General features: G+C 39.5%; 4 protein-coding genes across 5 annotated transcripts; 2 read left to right on the forward strand and 2 right to left on the reverse strand.

Annotated features, from left to right (window-relative positions):
- Positions 1-1408: 1408 nt before the first annotated feature.
- On the forward strand, positions 1409-5280 carry LOC119547579 (atrophin-1). Of its 2 annotated transcripts, XM_037854485.1 has the most exons (8): positions 1409-1865; positions 1929-2055; positions 2510-2960; positions 3017-3175; positions 3235-4005; positions 4087-4210; positions 4274-4381; positions 4438-5280. In XM_037854485.1, exons 1-8 carry the CDS (start codon positions 1712-1714, stop codon positions 4995-4997), a joined length of 2454 nt encoding a protein of 817 aa, XP_037710413.1. In that variant the 5' UTR covers positions 1409-1711; the 3' UTR covers positions 4998-5280. The 2 variants fall into 2 exon arrangements, with proteins under 2 accessions (XP_037710413.1, XP_037710411.1); XM_037854483.1 differs by having other exon boundaries at positions 3235-4210.
- Positions 5281-7514: 2234 nt separating this feature from the next.
- LOC119547580 (basic helix-loop-helix transcription factor amos) lies at positions 7515-8108 on the reverse strand. Its single transcript, XM_037854486.1, has one exon. It carries the CDS (start codon positions 8106-8108, stop codon positions 7515-7517), a length of 594 nt encoding a protein of 197 aa, XP_037710414.1.
- A 3097-nt stretch (positions 8109-11205) lies between these two features.
- LOC119547275 (solute carrier family 12 member 9) lies at positions 11206-17774 on the reverse strand. Its single transcript, XM_037854056.1, has 7 exons — positions 17243-17774; positions 17023-17157; positions 16069-16412; positions 13035-14302; positions 12784-12975; positions 12543-12722; positions 11206-12484 (listed from the first exon to the last, which is right to left on the reverse strand). The coding sequence occupies exons 1-7, from the start codon at positions 17508-17510 to the stop codon at positions 12043-12045; spliced, it is 2829 nt and encodes a 942-aa protein (XP_037709984.1). The 5' UTR covers positions 17511-17774; the 3' UTR covers positions 11206-12042.
- A 918-nt stretch (positions 17775-18692) lies between these two features.
- On the forward strand, positions 18693-19162 carry LOC119548213. Its single transcript, XM_037855346.1, has 2 exons — positions 18693-18866; positions 18935-19162. The coding sequence occupies exons 1-2, from the start codon at positions 18693-18695 to the stop codon at positions 19112-19114; spliced, it is 354 nt and encodes a 117-aa protein (XP_037711274.1). The 3' UTR covers positions 19115-19162.
- The last annotated feature ends 33 nt before the right edge of the window (positions 19163-19195 follow it).

A 19195-nucleotide genomic window follows, 5' to 3' on the forward strand; every position in this document is an offset into this window, starting at 1 on the left:
TGGGGCATAAAGTGGTGAAAACGTGACACGTCTATTCACGCACGAATCATGATTCACTTGTTGCTAACTCAAGCGGAAAATCAGTGATTTACTTGAACTACAAACACAGAGATACAATTTGGTTTGGATAGTATATTAAAAGCATAACCAACGTTTTGTAGGTAACCTTTTCCCTAGGAATATTATAAGACTTTATTGTTTTAACCCTGTTTCATGTAATATTTTTCACTTGCTCATCTCTAGTCAGGACACCATATGCCGGCAACTTAAGGCAATACCAACAACAAGGGCCAACAAATCTCCCACGCATTTAGACACAAATTGTTATCAATGAGCTAAGAAAACACAAACGTTCACGTACCGGCAAAATTTACGAGAGTAACGATAATGTCGGTATAGTCAAAACAAAAATGTTGTTCCATTCGCGTCCGAATCCTTACAGGATATCTTTCTGCTTGTGCCGCTTGCTTATATAGGTTTCGCTCTCTCAAAAAGCCGCCCCTCTTTAGTTCTCTCTCTGTTTATCAGGGGCGGATTCAAAACGGGTGTTGGGAAATAATGTATAAAGTTAGGATTTATGGTTTTAATTCATACTTGCACATGCTTTAAATATTTGGGAAACATCAAAACTGGGATTTTATAAAAAAAGGTTTTATAACAATTTTACTTCAATCTCCAAAATCTCCTTTTACATTCGCCACTGCTTCTATATCAGAAGTCCAATCGTTAGGAAAGTATTTGTCTAGCAAGTTTTGAGTTCGGAAAATAGATATTTTGAAGAACATTTTTCTTCAAAAGAATTTCGAAATTTTTTGATTTCTTCCATGACTGATTTTGAAGTAAGGTGGGGGAACAGAAGAAGGACTAGGAGCTAGAACTAGATGAAGAACTTATTTGCTAATTTTTTTAAAAATGTTTGCGACCTACTCTCCTTTTTCTTCTCCTAATTTTTATATTATCCATTCTCGTTCCTCTCTGTTCCTACACTTTTATAAAGCTAAAAAATGCAATATTTTTGAATCAAGGCGACATGTGCTCTTCCTCTTCCATAAATATGAGTCATAACTTTCCCAATCTGGTAACACCAACCTCTAGCCAGTGCTGTGAAACGGCAGCACGGATACTTTTAATTTCCTAGCTGCAACGCTGTAGATTTTAAATCAAGAAATTTAAAATCTGAGAATTTTAAAATTTGGTTTGAGTCTTTACTGGGTAAATGCGGATAAATAAAACACTGTTTTCCTGTTTTTTTAGTCAAGTTTTCCACCAACGATTCGGGCTATAAACCTTCCACCGCTTCGGTTAATATCGATAATTAGCATAGCGAATGCACTCCCCACGCTTAGTGCAGACATCAACCACCCCAGCGTTGCAATAGAAAAAATCTATAGTATCCGATTAAGTTTCATCTCTAGCAAAGTGGGCACGATTTTTCTGTTTTTTAACCGAATTTGTTATTTTAATGTAACAAACAAACGCTAAATAGTTATAAAACGGTCGGGAAAATGTGCAGAGTCAGTTTATGAATAGAATAATGTAAAGAATTTGGTGAAAAATCGAGCGGGAAAAGCAGAGCAAGCGAAAAATCAGTGAGTGCGCGTGTGGGGAGAAGAAGAAAAGTGAAATACAACGCTGAAAATTAGCAGCGGCAAAAACGTTGTAAACAATTGTAATGTGCTGAGGAGATAGCCGCCAAGTAGGATCGATCAAAATGACGGAAACCTTCGACGAGGAGTTGTTCGAGACGCGACTGGAGGCGCTAAAGGACACGCAGGAGGGCATCCAGCAGATGTCCAACTGGTGCCTGCAGCACCGCACGAATCACAAAAAGATCATCCAGTGCTGGCTGAACGTCTTCAAAAGGGGTGAGTTTATAGTGCTTCACTATATAGTGCACAAGCTAACGATGCCCAACCTAACATTCCCAGTTCGCGTGGACCACCGCCTGGTACTGTTCTACCTGGCCAACGATGTCATCCAGTACAGCAAGCGCAAGCGCTACGAGTTCGTAGAGTGCTGGGCCACAGCCCTCCAAAGAGCCACTACAATGGTGCGGTAAGTATCCCGAAATGGAGAGGTTACCATAACTCACTCCATCAAGATTCTGGTACTTCACGATATGGTATCAGATGATCCATCTGAATTCCTTAGATTGTATAACAATGTTTTGCAGACCGAAACTTGAATTTTTATTTCTGTTGTTTATAACTCATTGTAAATATCTTCACGCCCCTAAACATTACTGTCAGTTTGATATCTATACATATCTTAAGATCCCTATAAATATTGGGAGTCCACAACCCTGATATAGCTTACTTGATGGAGTAGAGTTTTTTAAGTAAACATAAGCTCTACCTCGCGTCATATCAAATTACCCCCTTTAAGTAAGATTTAATAATAAACAAATCAAGGAGGGGGATATCATTTCCCAACAATCTCAGGCTACCTAATTTACCCCTTACACAGCAATTTTTACTCTTATAAATAATCCCTTATTTTCTTCATACAGCGACGAGCGCGTCAAAGACAAAATCCTGCGAATTTTCAAGATCTGGGAGCAGCGTGAGATCTATAATGAGGAGTACCTAAGCGACTTGAGCGGCCTGCTCAACATAGCGCCGCCCAAAAAGTCCCAGGTCGATGTCAGTGACGAGTTCCAGAACGCCACTCTGATAGCCAAGGTGAGGGAGTGCGTCGAACTGGCCGAGATCACCGACAAAAGCATGCAGAAGCTGCCCAAGCCGCCAACCTTCGAGATCGAGGTCATCAAACAGCAACTGAAGGACAAAAGCCACTCCGGGGACATTGAGAAGGAGGTGGAGCGGTGTGTGGCCTTCATCAATGCATACAACAAGAACCTGCAGAACGAGATTAAGAGTCGGAAGGCCGTTCTAGCCAGCATTGAAGCGGCCAAAAAGTTTTACGAACACCAGGGCAAAGAAGTAAAGGTGGTGGCCAGCGTAAGTTTATCAAATTTAATTAAAAATGTAAGATCTTACATTACTTTTTTTTACAGGCCTATAAAAGTTTTGGCACGCGCATTAAAATAGTGAAAAGAAAGCTGGACGAGACCATACCCAACCTGGCCAGCCCCATACCCTCGCCGGACGTAAATGCTCCTTCACCCGAACGCGATGCAGATCTCCAGTTGCCCGATGAAAATAATGTGCCACTGGTACTAATATCTATGAATAATACATTTCCCTTACATTTATCAACTATTTTCCCTAACAGAACCTATTTGGCGGTAGTCTGAATGGCTTCACAAGCTATCTGGACGGTGGCAAACTACCCTTTGATATCAACGACTTCAAGCGGGACTCGAAGGATCGGGGAAGTGCCATCGAAGTGATTGGTTCGCGACCGGATGACGAGGCCTATGTACCGAGTGCCAATTTCTACAAACCCGAGCCCATTTCCAGTTCCGACAGCAGCTCCATACCGGGTCTTGGCGGTCCCGCTGAATACACTCCCAATCCGCCCCTTTTTGGTTCCAGCAGCCAAGAGCAATATGTCCCGCCGCCAGCCTCTCATCTTTACGGTGGCAATGGAATAGTAGGAGGCAGTGGGGTTCAGGAGAATCAGTACACGCCGGCGCCAATGCCACCGCCGCCCTTGCCACCGTCCATTGGAACCGCCAGTGGATCTGCAGATGATTTCAACAGCACCTGGAATATGAACATGTCCTGGACGACGCTGGACTCTAGCTTAAATAGCAGTGGAGCAAGCTCCTCCCCGTACGCGAATCAATCAACTCCCCATTCGCCGCCGCACTTTGAACGAAAGGGCAGCTCCGCGGTTGCCCCCATCGAATATAACGAGCATCTGCATAGCAATTCCGCAGCGCTGGGCGCCGAGGATGTGGACCATCGCACCCTGCAGCTCCCGCCGGCATTCGAATTTGGGGCAAAGTTGGGTTTGAGCAAGGACAAGTCCAGGCAGCTTGTGGACATTGATCACAGGAATTTAATATCACTTACTGGCTCTCCAGGCGGAGCCGAAAAGGTAAAGTATTTCATTAGCAGCATATGTAATTTCATCGGTTTCGTTTGGTGTTTTGTTAATATACCATATTCCCCATTTCAGGAATTTTCTGGCGGTGATGTTGACTACCGCATTGTCCCAAATCCCAATGATGAAGGCATCATGGCTCCCCCTGGGAATAACTATGCCAAAAGCAAGACCAGCTCTCCTCTTAAATCTAATGCCAGTACGTACGAGTATAAGCATATTATTTCCCAGCCCCAAATCACATATATAATCGCTCAAACAGGCTCCTCATCTGAATCGGATCGTGTGGATGGCGCTGCACGCTATGATCCCGCTGATATGGTAATTGATATGGACATGTCTGATGATGACTTGGATGAGTCACTAAGAGGTAATCATCAAAAACTTGCTTATTCTGTAAAGTAATTACCTTAATTTGCCTTGTAGAACCCAAGGAAGATAATGGAGAGGCTGATCCCGAGGCCAATGGCGCCTTAACGCCCTCGCGACCTGTTTTGCTGGAAACTCCATCCGAGTTTATCAATCCGTGGGAGACGAACAACAGTTTTATGGGCCCACCTTTGACCGAAGACGAGGATCAACAGCAACAACATGAGCAGCAGCAACAAGAACTGCAGCAACATCATCAGCATCAGCAGCACCAGCACCAACAGCAGCAGCCTTGGAACCAAATGAATCCGATGCAAATGGGAGGAGGTGCAGCACCGCCGCCCCCGCGACCCCCTTATGGACCTCACTTCCCGCCTTTCCAGCGTTTCAATGGTCCACCGATGAACGGTCCCGATGGCATGCAGCGCGGGCGTGGCAGAGGACGGGGTTGGAACGGACCCGGACCAGGGCCGTTTAGACCGCCTTATCAGCGGATGCCCGGTCCTGGGTTCGATGGACCTGGTCCCGGACCGCGCCCATTCTTTCCCAGAGGAGGAGGACCCGGCGGTCCGATGCGTGGACGCGGGCGCATGCGTGGTAAAGCTTGGATGATGTAATTACGTATTTTATAGATCTACAAAAAGAGAGAATCCCTAGTTTTAGACTTCACCTATCTCACTTTGATTTAACTTAACAAAAAAAAGTGTATTGTATAGAACAGATAACACATTAACTCCAAACAGTTGTCTTGGTTTCCCTTTGGGCGGTGGGCAGATGACGTTGACAGAAATTATTGTACATTTTTATGTATAATTTGGCCTGCCCATGTTTGTTACTCTAAGACGAGGATTTAAAATTATTTGAATGTAAAATTAATTAAAATGTAAATTAATTGTGTAATTCACTTTTATTTTTGACTCATTTCTGCGTTAGGATACCAAATCTTTATAAAAAGATTTCTTGACGTAAAGAAACACAAGTTATTAACGCAACTTAAATAAAATTGACGACGGCCTTTACTGAGTTATTTTTTAAGGTAAAATATTAAATTTTGGTCCATGGACATTTACCGTTCTTCAATCATCCAACGTTATTCAGCCAACCTCTTAAGGCATCATCCAGGGGAAATCTAAGACAAACGCTTGCAAAGACTTTCAATTTACACTTACATCGTATCTTATGTTAGTGTGTTTACTTAGATTAATGATATGTTCTCTATTAGTTAGTTACTACGCCTTTGCTTCTAGTTTATAGTGCTAATCATAAAAATTTATTATTGTAAATAGTTTTAAAATTAGTCCAAAAGTTTATTGTTAACGTGATTCAAAAAGTTCTATGCTCTTCACTAATTGTCAATGATAATTATATTTAACAAATATATAACAAATTTCAATGTATTACTTAACTATGAAAAATGAAATTTACTTTGGCAAGCCGAAGTTTGCATGCCCTTGCGGTGAACTCGGTCAAATCCTTTTAATAGAACCTATAGGTTGTTTTTTGATCCGCGATAGTTTAAAATTATACATCTATGGTTTTGAAATTGATAAATTTTACACTAAGTAAATAATAAAGTAATAAATAAAATGCAACAAACCAGACGGCCACTTAGTCAGATATTTCCATATAATAACTCAAACTCTTAACCATTTTCATTTTAATTTTTTTTCAATTTTCTTCCAGTGATTTAGGAGATATTCTTATCAGCAACTTGAATTCATTTTTGTGAGTAAGTTGAGTAACAAGCTGACTCACTTGCCCACTACCAAAATGCAGGGATTTCAACTCCTCGTTGCAAAAGTCTGACCAAAATTATAATATCTTCAGCAAGGGCATCCAATATTATCTATGGTGACAACAAAGCTTTCTTTTGTTATTCCTTAAAACACTATCTCTTCGTTGTGTCTATTATCCATGTCTTTTAAAAATTTTGTCATAGTTTTTTTTTGACGATCGTTGTGATTTTGTTATTAAATAGGCTAGTGTCTCTATTTTTATTGTAATCTCAATAATTTTCAGATAAGTTCAATTTATTACCTTTAAACATAGACTTAGTGAAGAGCAATTTTCTGAGATTTACTTTCGAATCTGGCAATATAACCTAGTTACAGTAAGCTAAGCAATACTCTGTATTTAGTTATATAAATACAAACATAATGTGATATTTGAAATTTAAAACGTAATCTTCGGGACTTAGTCTTTGATTTACTGGAACACGGTCTTCCGTTTGGGATCCTGGGTACACCCACATTTCCCATAGCATTTACAAATGACTATGTTTAAATCAATTTTCATCTACAGTTCGAAGGATCTAAGGCAGCGACGTATCCGTAGTGTTTACCTGTTGACGTTTGCCGCATTTAATCACTTCTGTTTTGGAGTTCCCTCACTTTGTGTCGGAAGTCGGAACTCATTAATTCTCCGTTGGTAACTGATGTTTTGACCTTTACTTATGGTTCGTGGGTGTGGCACACTCCCTACTTAGACATGCCGCTCTCATCTCTCAAGGATAACAAGGATACCCTTTTCGGGTTAATTTGAAAGTGTGGCGAATGTAAACAAATGTTGAAGAGAAATTTATTTTGATTTTTTTTTATCAAGAATGTATTTTGTTAAATTTATTTTCTCAGACCATTCAATCGTATTTAATATTTATTTGCTATGTATCACATTTTTATTATCTTTATTAAGTTTTTAAATTGTAACATTCTATATTAATTATATATGAAATTATTTATTGAACTTGGTTTACACACAGGATTTTACCTTTAAAGGCAATGAATATGTATAATGTAGTTTGTGTATCTTAAAACAGCTTATTGAATTATTTTTTTAACAAAGGCTTCTAAAATAATATTTAAGCATTCCTTGAAATTAATAAATTTTTTTAGTGAGGGACAAAGATTGATATAGCTTCCCATCACATACTTTCCATAAGATACCAATTAAAAAATGAATAGGTTATATTCTTTATATTTTTATTAGACAATTATTGCTTACAATTATTTACAACTATGATAATAAACTATAAACTAACAGCCTTTATAAGTTTTCCACTAGGTTGAAGGTGTTGCTGCAACACAGCCCGCAATGGGACTTCCGTTTGAAGGAAGGATGAAGGATCGTCCGCCTGGCTAGTAGTCTCTGGAGAGCAACGTGACCAGATCCCCGATGTATGCCTGCGCCATTTGCAGAGTTTCGTATTTGGAGAGACGCCGGTCGTGTCCCAGAGAGGGAACCACATCCCTCAGCTTGTCAAAGGCATCGTTCAGACTGTTCATCCGCCGCCGTTCACGGGCATTGGCCGCCAGTCGCCGCTTTTTTAGGACTTCGCCACCGAATCCAACGGATGATGAACCAGTCGATGAGGCAGAGGATGCTGATGATGACATGGAGGTGGACAGCTTGTCGTAAGGTTTGCTCCTCTGCTGTTTGTTCCAGTATTTCGAACTCCTGCCTTGACTCTTGCCCAAGGGATTCGATTGATGCTGCTGCTGCTGCTCCTGGGCACTCAACATGTGCTCCAATTCCAGGACCGCCGGAGTATCATAGAACATCTCCAAGGAGCAACTGTTGGTTCCGTCAGATTGACTATCGCTGGTGCTGAACTCCTGCTGGTACATTAGCTGCTCCAACTGCTGGAAGGTATCGTTGCCCAGGAACTCGGGAATCGCTGGGGTCTCGTCGGGGAAGTAGAACTGCTCCATTAGCTCGTTGTTGGTCAACATGTTTACGTTTGCAGGCTCAAAGGACAACTGAAGTGGCAAGTCGAAGTTCGGGCTTTATATAGCTGCCTGCTGAAGACCCGGCTCTTACGTGATTGGTTGAGTTTGGTGTACCCTGCTACCTGATTCGCTGCCTCAAACTGATCCGATCCTCTCAGGTACCCGAATACCTACCTCTTGAGGATCAAGAACACAGCCCGTGCCCTAAATTGGCTTGCGGTCAAAACGTTTAATTGTCCCTGGCCAGCAACTCTCTCCCTCTTTCTCCCAGGTATTCACTGTATCAGCTACAGGTCGACTTCTTTTGTTTGACCTGTCATTTGGCTACCGTCTGTAATCATACCCTTTTGTTATATGCGCTGAAATTGACTTTTTATAGTCAAACAATGGTTGCCAAGGTCAAAATGCGAACAAACAAAGGCGTCTGGTCATGTGGGAATCATTCCACAATTTTTGCATCCATCAAGGATCCCTTCGATCGTCTTGGATAATCTTCGTTGCATGTCTGTGGTCTAGTAAGAGTTGGTTTCCAGCTCTTGGTAATAACAAAGAAGCAAATTTTTATGCGGTTTGCAACTTTCGATTTTAGGCGATCGTACACACTTTATTGGGTCAAATTTAAATATGTGTTTAAAGTGGCTTTCTCCAAACTCCCAGACTTGCTTTGCATGAAAGGAGTGGCGGCTTATTTGCAAAGAATTAGTTAAAGAATCGAATATACTTTGATATTATTTCAATGTAATGCCTGGTCATCCATAAATTTCATAAATTCATAACTTTTGGTAGTTTCGAGAAAAACGCGTTTAAAATGAGTTTCGACAGGCCAATCGAGCTGAAAAACATAACTCGCAACTGCCATATCTCTTAAACTATCGATCTGATCGAATTAAAGTTTGTTGAGTGCAATTTAATCAGCTCAAAGTAATTTAAATTATATTTATAATTTTGTTAACCCTCTTTATAAAACAAGATTGTTACACTAAATTTAAAACGCACATAATTACATACAACATGTATTAGTTCGGAATATTTCTGAAATCAACTACTTATAAGCGTATGATGCTTTTAAGTATTATAATAAATATAACTATTTAAAAAGGTCTTTAATTTTAAAATCGAAACATATTTCCTTTTAAATTCCCCCACAATATGTGACTCCCACTCCTCATGTACATCCATTCGAAAGATCTACTTTCCACACCGTAATCATTTCGAATCCAGCCCAGCTCAAGCCCACTTTCAAGTGGCCGCATCGAAAGGTTAATTAACTCCACAGACTCGCAACATCAGGAGGAAAATCAATTCGAAGAGTTCGCTGATTTTCTAAAGAAAACGTCCAAAACAATTGAAAAACACTGACCAAGAAGCGCCAAGCATGGCTAAAGAGTACAAATGATGCCACTGCAAGATGGCCCAGATATTTCACACAAATTGTCAAGGAACAAAGTCCCGAGCCGACAAAGGATCTTGACGTTTGATCTTGACGGTGATGATGATAGCTGATGGATCGATCGACTCTGTTTAAAGTGCCACGCGACCGCAGCTTAGTTGAAATCCTGGCCCAGATCAGGCATTATGCTGCAATATTTTCGGGAGAAAGGTTCGCGGATAACCTAAAGATCGGCAACGCCTTCGAGACGAGGATCTGGGTTTTCCAATTAGCATTTTTCCGCGCTACCTGGGATTTCGAGAGGTTCTTTTTTCCTTGGGCCTGTCAAAATAGCAACAATAGGTAGTTGGTTGGTGGGCGGTTCTGGTTGAAAGTAGGCACCTCTCTTCATGCACGTTTCTTTTCATCTGACCAACAATAGGTCATCTGATGATAATCCTCGGCTGCGTCGGGCTGTTGCGTGTTACTGGGTTTTCCCTGCCAGATTAATCGTTTTCGTTTTGCGGATTAGTAGTTGGCGCTAAATTGCGAAAATGCGATTAGAAGTCAGAGTCTCGGAGTCCCGAGGAATTCCATGGGAATCGCTTCTTGCCCGACACTTGTTGAGCCCACTCTTTGTTATACAATGCCAAACAATGGATCGATCTATTCTGGTTTTTGTTCTCATTGTTGTTCAGAATTGAACTCGACTTGAGTTCTATTGTCCCTAGCATAATTACCATGTAATAATCTGGAATTATGAATTATTAAATGCAACGATTTGTTTGTTTCCAAGTAAATTTGTTGTGGTCTCCCAATTTTTGGGCATACACAGATGTGCAAAAAGATTTCCAGACAGTATGTCTGCTAGGGACTTAAAAATAGGTTTAGTAGCGTGAAAACGGAAAATTTAAATGTATTGTAAAAATTGTTTTCAGACTATAAAATGAAACCCTAGCCATAATAAAATGAATCCCAAAAAAGGACATTGGTCTATGTATAAATATTGAAATGTTTTCCTTAGATCCCTTAGGGCATGCGACAAATTCCACAAAACTCATGCCATAACTTAGACACACTTCAAGGTCTTAACAAGGATATTTCCCCTAACTCGACTAACCCTTACTATCGTCAAAATGTCCGTTAGGCTGCCAGGAATAGCGCCCCGAAAAAGTGTCAGGCAATTGCGTGCGTTTATGGGAATTTATTGACACTTGAGCGGTGATCAGGATAAAAACAGTAACAGAAACGGAGAGTGATCCTCGCAAGGACATGGGCAGGTAATCAGGGCGAAGCCAAAGTGCGACGGCGACCTTCCTTGATGGGTATCATAAATTGTCATCACATAAATAGTGGAACAACAGGATCAACTGTATACCGGGTGACATTTATGACTCTATTGACCGTCTGCCGCTGCTCCTGATTTTACCGATGCTCCTGCTGGGCAATCAGTGTCCTCTTTTACACGTGACCCGTCCTTCTATCTTAATAAGCATTTAATGGTAGCGGTAAACGATTCACAAACAAAGTTAAAGGCAGATAAGAGCACCCTGACCCAAAAGCGGAAAGTGTTAATGGATGCTTTGATAAAGAAACAATCAAAAGGATATCGTTTCACATACTGGCGAAAATTTGATAAAAATAACCAATTGGTATGGGTACCAATAATATTATTTTAAACTTGGGAGTAATATCTGTTTATACAAGACCCTCAATGAAAATCATTTTACATTACATAAAAACATATCGCTAAGTCTTTATTTAAGTTGTTGGAAAGAACCGATTACAATGAATGCTGCGATTAATAATCATATTATGCGGTTAGTCACAGTTTCATAAAGTTTACACTTACACAATATACTTGTCTAAAACAATCCATCAAAGTTCGGTCAAACTGTGAAGGGCTCCTTAAAAGGTCCTTACGAACTAAGTGCAATATGAAATCATCAATTTTACAACCGCAATCAATTGCAGTTATCTAATACTTTTTGCCTTGCGGTATGTTTAATCGTGAATCAGTAGTAAATATTTATGTTTAATCACAAAGAAGTTAATATCGGTGTGGGTTCGGTTGAGGATGAGTTTTAAATATGATATTATTCATCAGTTGCGAGATGGTCCGCGTGGGTTATGCTTAAGTTTCTTGATATGAAATTTTGATTCCAAGTTTTACGATATTAATTGATTTGCGGGTCTGTGCGAATAAATATTATTTTAGCTAAAACATGAAATTAATATACTAGAGTTATTTAATAGGGTAGGACGATATGTTTTTAAACAAGTATAGGGACAAAGATTTTACAAATTTATAGTTACACTAACAATCACTATTTAAAATAAAATTAAAATCAGATATTAAAATAATTGTTTGCCAACAAAATATGATATTAACATCATATTTTTGCAACGAAATCGTCCCACCCTAGAGGATTATATTTCTTGATTATGCCTAAAGCTGTGAGCCCACAGAAACGCACACAACGATCGAATGACCCCCTCGCAATTGGTTTTATCCGGTTGGAACCCGGATTTTATCACTCATGGAAATGCAAAAATCCCAGTCGAAGTCTAGAGCGTTGTGGAGGTCACCGTGCTGACACCATGGACGAGAATTGTGGGCGGCAAATCGGCGGTCAGTTCGGTTAGCAGTTCCATGTAGCTGGCACTGCGTTGCGCGAAGTCCGGCGTGGAGAGCTTCGGCGGAGCAGCCAGATAGATGAACGACAATGCCGTCTGATCCGAGCGTTCGCGTATGATTTGATTGGCCCGCTGCATGTAGAGCAGCGAGCGATTCAGGGTCTCTTCGCCCACCTCGTCATCATCTTCCAGCAATACATTGTCCGCCTGAGCGGTAAATTGCTTAAGGGTGAGGGCATGTCGGCTGAAATCGGTGTCCCTACTCCATTCCTGAATCTCCACAATGTCGGCTGTAATGCGCAGCTCCTTGAGGGACTGCTCCAGCTTCATCTTTGAGAAAATCTCCATCTGAGGGGCCTGGGTGTCAAAGGTGCTGAGGTGATAAAATGAATTATTCAATGTACACATTATTTTATATCAATTCAACTGACCCAACAGTTCGCTCGTTGTTCGCCTCACACAGGAAAATTCTTACTCGAAGATGCTTCCATTTGGCCAGCATTATCACCGCCAATTGCATCATGAACAAAGACACCATATCAAAGGGATCTCCAGATGTTGGATTAAACATATTGATGGGCCACACATCAATGTACTTTACATGCTTGCTCCTACATTACAAAATGAACATTAAATTAGGCTGATAACGATTAAATTAAATTCCCCACTCACATGGATATAAAGTTTTTGTCCAATCTTTGGAAGTTTCTGCAAAGGCACAGGTTTTTCTTCATCCTAAGAGTGTCGCAAAGGATTTGCACGTACTCCTGGATTTGGAATTGCTTGGGATCGCCATCACGTCGAATGGGAAAGTTTTGGATATCGCCATTATTGAAGTCATCGGTTTTATAGGGGGAGGAACCGCTGCAATACGTTTATAGGTTATTATATATTGTTTTTGTAGATTTGATAGTTTTATGTACTTTTTGAAGAAATCCCGGGGGGCTTCGTTGTCGTAGAATCCCAAAATAATTGTGTTCGGCTTCATTGCTCCAATTCCCGACAGGCGAATCAAATGCTGGACTCCCTCTCGAATGCTTCTGCTCAAGGTGACCTCCGTGAAGGCCTTGACTCTCATGTGATCCAGGAACGACCACCACTGCTGGTTCTCCTCCGCATCTTCCACTCCCCTGAAGTCACCCAATTTCACATGACCAATGATGTACAGACCACTCTTCTTCAGGTCATTAACAAAATCTACCAGAGGACAGCAGGAACGTGGCGATGAGACCAGCAGCAGGATTTGCGGACGCCAGAATTTAACGTGATCTTTGCGGGGATCCAACATCAACAGGTATTTTCGCACCTGGTGGAACATCAAGGCCTGGGAAATCGAGCCCCATTGCGCTGCCTGGGTGGCAGGCGAGAATAGATGCAATGCAATTACAAGGATGAGGCACAAAATAATGCAGGACGAGGCGTAGATGGGGTTAATCACAAACATCATAATGAGGGTGCCCAATAATCCAACCAGACAGGTGTGCCAGGTGAAGTACTTAAAGAGCGGTCTAAAGTTTGGAGCACCCGTGAGCTCGATCCCCAAGCACGCCACATTGGTGGCCAAGTACGATAGCATAAAAAGCACCGAATTGATCTGGGCAATGATGTTGAAGGATCCTATCAGGAGGATGCACTCCACGAGGCACCAGCTCACTGCAACCGCTGCAATGGGATTTCCCTTCCAAGTTCCATGAATCACAAAGTTCAGGAGGCTTCCAAAAACTTGATCCTTCGACAAGGCCTCCAATATCCTGCTGGAACCAATCAGGTTGCTCAGACTAGTTGAAAAGGTAGCGGTCAAAATTCCGATTGCCGTAAATGGAGGCCACAGATTCACTGGCATCAAAAACAGATAATTGTTCTGCATGGTGAGGTACGGTGTTGTGCAGCTCATCAGGAAGGACAGGATAATGTAGGAGACGAATGTAAACGCGACTGCGGATAGTGTACCCCAGGGAATACTCTTCGATGGGTTCTTCAGCTCCCCGGACATATTCGCTCCGGCCATAATTCCCGTAACTCCCGAAAACAGCACACCAAAGGTAGTGGAGAAGTCCACTTGTTTTCCATTCGATGTGTAATCGCGGCCGTAGTGGGATCCGAGATTATCCCGCAGCGTGGTGGCATTGAGACCCGTATAGTCGAGAAATTGTGTTGTATTTGATAAAATATTGTCCCCGGGTACGCGTATCTGAAATCGGTACATAATGGCCATACATAAATGTGTGTTATCGCAACCGTAAGCACTTTTAACTAATAAATCTTAAAAAGCAAGTAATGAATGCATTTATGGAAATTTTTCATTAAATAAGTAGTATGATATGATTTTACAGTCTATATACACATGTATACTTGTTTAGTTTTTACTATAGCATGCATTCGGCACGCTCTCTTCATGACTCAAACTGTCTTATCAGTTTATTTTTCCTTGCTTGTTTTTATATGTATTTAGAATAGGGGATTTTGTCTAAAAGAATTAAAAATTTTGTTTATTTATAATATACTTTGTTTTTGATAAAATGTTATGTAGTCCTTTAAAGGAGTTTGGCAGAACCAAGTCTGCGATAAATCTTAAATTTTATGATCAGTCTTTTGGGCAATGTTAAGTCTAAAAACATTTGGAATTCTTAAACAAAACATTGTGATAAATCATCAATCTCACGATTAGTCATATAGAAAGAGCTAGATGAACCAAAAAGTATAAAATAAATAAGAATGTTTTGCAACAAACAAAGATTTCCTGTAATTATGAGACAACTATTTCGATTAAATCCCAATTAAGTCAGTAATAAATATTTGTGAGTCAGCATTGAAAGCACCTCTGGCGTAAACTTTGTTTAGTTTTTCTGACCAGCTCCAACCGAATATTTATCAACCTCGATAAGCCTTGGACAAATATTTAAAATAAACCCAAATTGAGCCCTTGATAGCCTAGATATCGATATCACATCTAAAATGATAAGAGCGACAGGGCTTTAACTCCATGAGCAATAGGTATACAGTGAAAAAATAAAGCACTTGATTTCATATTAAATGAAGTTTAAAGATTCGTCGAAAATTGGGTGTACAAAAATTAACATATACAGTGGTCGGCATAAGTATTTTGACAAAATAAAAGTTAAGTATACTCATAACTTGAATTTACTTCTTGTAAACTATAGGCATCAATGGAAAGGTAATTTCAATGCCGTTTGAATGATACAATACATTTCTTTACCCATTCAGTACTTATTGAAAAGGACGAATTTGTGTAAATCAACTTTGAAATTTTTAAAAAAAACTTTTTTCCTCGTCTTGAAAACTTAAATTTTTTGATGCAAAAAGTTTCTTCAAACAAAAACAATAGTAACTGCAAAAAGAATTTTTCAAAAATCATTTTTCTTATATTTTTTATGAATTTTTGAAAATGCTTAAAAACAGGCATTTGAGCCATATTTTTGACTTTTTCATACAAATTTTTTCCGACATTGTCACTTTCAAAAAATCATAAAAAATATAAGCAAAATGATATTTGAAAAATTCTTTTTGCAGTTACTATTATTTTTGTTTGAAGAAACTTTTTGCATAAAAAAATTTAAGTTTTCAAGACGAGGAAAAAAGTTTTTTTTTTAAATTTCAAAGTTGATTTACACAAATTCGTCCTTTTCAATAAGTACTGAATGGGTAAAGAAATGTATTGTATCATTCAAACGGCATTGAAATTACCTTTCCATTGATGCCTATAGTTTACAAGAAGTAAATTCAAGTTATGAGTATACTTAACTTTTATTTTGTCAAAATACTTATGCCGACCACTGTAGATGTATCTAATCCTAAAATGAATCTGATAATTTCTATTTAGGATTTGTGATAAATAATTTTTTTAAACTATATAGTTCTCCATAATACGATTTTTTAAGATTGTAAGATTTTGTAAAAGTCTTTAGTGTTTTTTCAGTGTAAATCAAGTTGTCTTACCGTATTGTTGGTGGCGCCCACAACCAGGAAACTGATGTACGTGGCGAACAGGCAAACGGTCACGGTTCCCAAAATAAGCACTGACGTCTTGGCGAATAGAGCGGCTCCCACCAGGCAAACCAACAGCTGCAGGGTATTTATCATGCTGCTGGTAAGGAAGCGCCACCAATCTCCATCCGGCAAATGGGAGTCCCCGCTCACGAAATGCCCACGCGGTCCGAAGTTATCCATGATACCCTCAGTGCAACCGGATATGGCCATCGCAGATCCCACCACATTGGCAAAGAAAAAGAGGGTTCCGATCGAGCCACCAAATTCCAAGCCCAGCGTGCGACTGATCATAACTAGGAAGATAAAAATAGAATTTATAGATTTACAAAAAAATAAAAAAGACGACTTATAAAATCCCTAAGGAAAAGGGGTCTACTAAAATTACCACTTCGTTTACTTACAAAGTATTTTATCGTTAGAAAAGTGTGAAAGAGAAACTTCAATTAGCATATGAATTATTTGGCAAGTCTTTAGGTCATGATTGGCACTATTGTAATACGCAATTAAAGCTAAATATAATACAGCCAGTTAGATAAAATGTACAAAAATATACCTTTTGTGCTTAGTGGACACTTATTATTAACTTTCATTGATATGAAGGCAAAATCTTAAATCTTATTACAATACTTGGGCTTTAAAGGATGAATTCAAAGATATACTATGTCTTGATGAAATATTATAGAAATATTATAACTCTAGATGTAAGTCATGTATGCATAATGACATTCGCGCTTTACGAATCTTGAGGTTTGTTAATGCTTATCTGTAGCCTCAATTGTATACTTAATTGTATTTTAAGCAGTCGATTTCCAGGGAACTGCTATTAGATACAGCATGAATGCAATGATGTATTTATGAGTTCATTTTATGATAATAATATATCAGTAATTTTCGTGAACTCACAATATACGCCTCCTCCTTCGATGGCTCCATTGGTCGAAATGGCGCAGACAGAAGCCACGGTGAATAGCAAAATTCCATAGGCGATGAGGAACTGCAGCAGGGTTATGTACAGGCCCGCATTTCCAACGATATAGCCTGAACAAAGATTATAATAGTGGAAAAGTCGAGTTCAATGGACCATCAACAACAAGTGTTTTGTGACGTCACCGCCATTACCTACCCACACGGATGAACACCAAAGCACTAAACATGGACAAAGCCACGGGACTGAAGACGCCAGCAAATGTGCCCAGAGTACGGCCATTATTCCGCTCCGGATCCTGCATTCCGAACTCCACATAGCCATCGCCATCCTGCGGGGTGGGGGGACGATCTCCGCTGTTCTGGCTACCTCCGAATAGGGATCCGAAGCTACGGAAAACGCTCCCCGATCGAACGTTGCGGGAATTGGCAATCGGAGCCGTCTCTTGCTCCGCGGAGGCGCTCATCTCGATGTCCGTGGTGCGAGTGCGAGAAATCCGGAAACACTAAAGACGTCCCAACGAACGCCTACAATTTCCAGCTGTCGCCGAGTAATCTCCAATAAGAATAATCACAATCACGGGCGGAGGTTGGAAAGCTGACGACAGGGTTCCTTTCACGAGAAAGAGGCTGCCAACTGCTGTTATCACCCCATAAGTGTTCTAATATTTTAATATTTAGTTAAACAAGATATTTGCTTCCGCAAAACTTGTTATTTAGGTTCCAAAAACACTATAAAATGTTATCCGGTGGAGCTTCTAGCCTCTTTAAACCCCGCTACGCCCCTGAAATAAAAATGACTCGAAAAGTGTGGCAGCACTGTCAAATATACCAAAAAAGTGGTGAAAAATATACCAAGCTGACACACTCTTTTGCAGTATATATCGCTAATTAACGATAGTCAGATACAATCACCTGAAATTTGAAAGTTTTCTTGATTGATTTGATAAACCTATTTATATAAAACATAAGTGCAAATATTTCCAAAAATGTTTTACACTTCAGTATTAAATAAGTATTAATAATAGCATTAGGTACGCGGTTAAAACAGGTATTAATTAATTTGGCTATCATCAGTACTGTCACAACGAGATGTTTGCCAGTAAACTAAAAAGGTTTCAAAGTATTATTTGTTTAATAAAAGTCGTTTATTAAAAACCCTCTCCAAACTCAAAAACTGTTAATGTAAGAACATAGGGTTAGTTGACGCTGTAGGGTTAAGGGTATGTTTACCTACTTTTCCGGATGCTCTATTTCTAATCTAATCTAAAGAGAATCACTTGTGGGTATAAAACTAATTTTCGATTCAAGTGATAGTTTATATTAACCATTTGAATAAAAAAAACAATTTTGTAAATAAATTAATATTAAAAATGAATGTGCAAATAATACGATTCAAAATTTTGCCAATATTGTAATTTTTCATGTAACAGAAATATAAAAAAGTAAATAATTAAATTTAGAAAGGAATCACCAATGGATGACGAAGCGTTTAATGATAAGCTTTGTCTCTAAATATAGTATGTATTTAATTGGTCGCCTTTCTAAGAAATTGATAATAAAATATTACTCTTCAATATAGATAAGTATGGGGTATTTTTATATAAAAGTGAGAGCCCAATAACCGAATTCTTCAGTAAGATTTCATAATGAAGGTTTTGCAAATCGCTCTTGTGTTTTCCGCCATTTTGGCCATTGCTTTGGCTGCAAATGCCAGTTGGGGTGCCAAATTATCCAGCAGCAAGCTGGTTAGCACCCAAAACGTCACCATTCACAAGAAGGTCAATCAAAATGTGACAACTAAAATTATTTTCCCACTGACGGTAAGTAGCTCATGATTTTTACCTTAGTTAATGAATATTCTTAACTTATTTCTTCTATATATAAACAGGGCCAGACAAACACCAAAACTATTCGGTACATAAGCATTATTGATAGGTTCACCAACAGCTCGGGACCCTCCTCGACCTTGCTAAGTGGTGGTCCAGGTTTCATATACGCCCAGGTCAATGTCACCAGCCAGCCATCCCAAGGAATTAACATCACTGCCCAATTCTGGGTCGATGCCTAAACACATTTTGAAAAGTAAATGGAACAAAATAAAAAATTAAAAAAAAAATCTTGCTTGGAAATTATATTTCAAATTGTTTTT

This window comes from Drosophila subpulchrella, chromosome 2L (assembly GCF_014743375.2).
Source record: "Drosophila subpulchrella strain 33 F10 #4 breed RU33 chromosome 2L, RU_Dsub_v1.1 Primary Assembly, whole genome shotgun sequence".
Taxonomy (NCBI): Eukaryota; Metazoa; Arthropoda; class Insecta; order Diptera; family Drosophilidae; genus Drosophila; species Drosophila subpulchrella.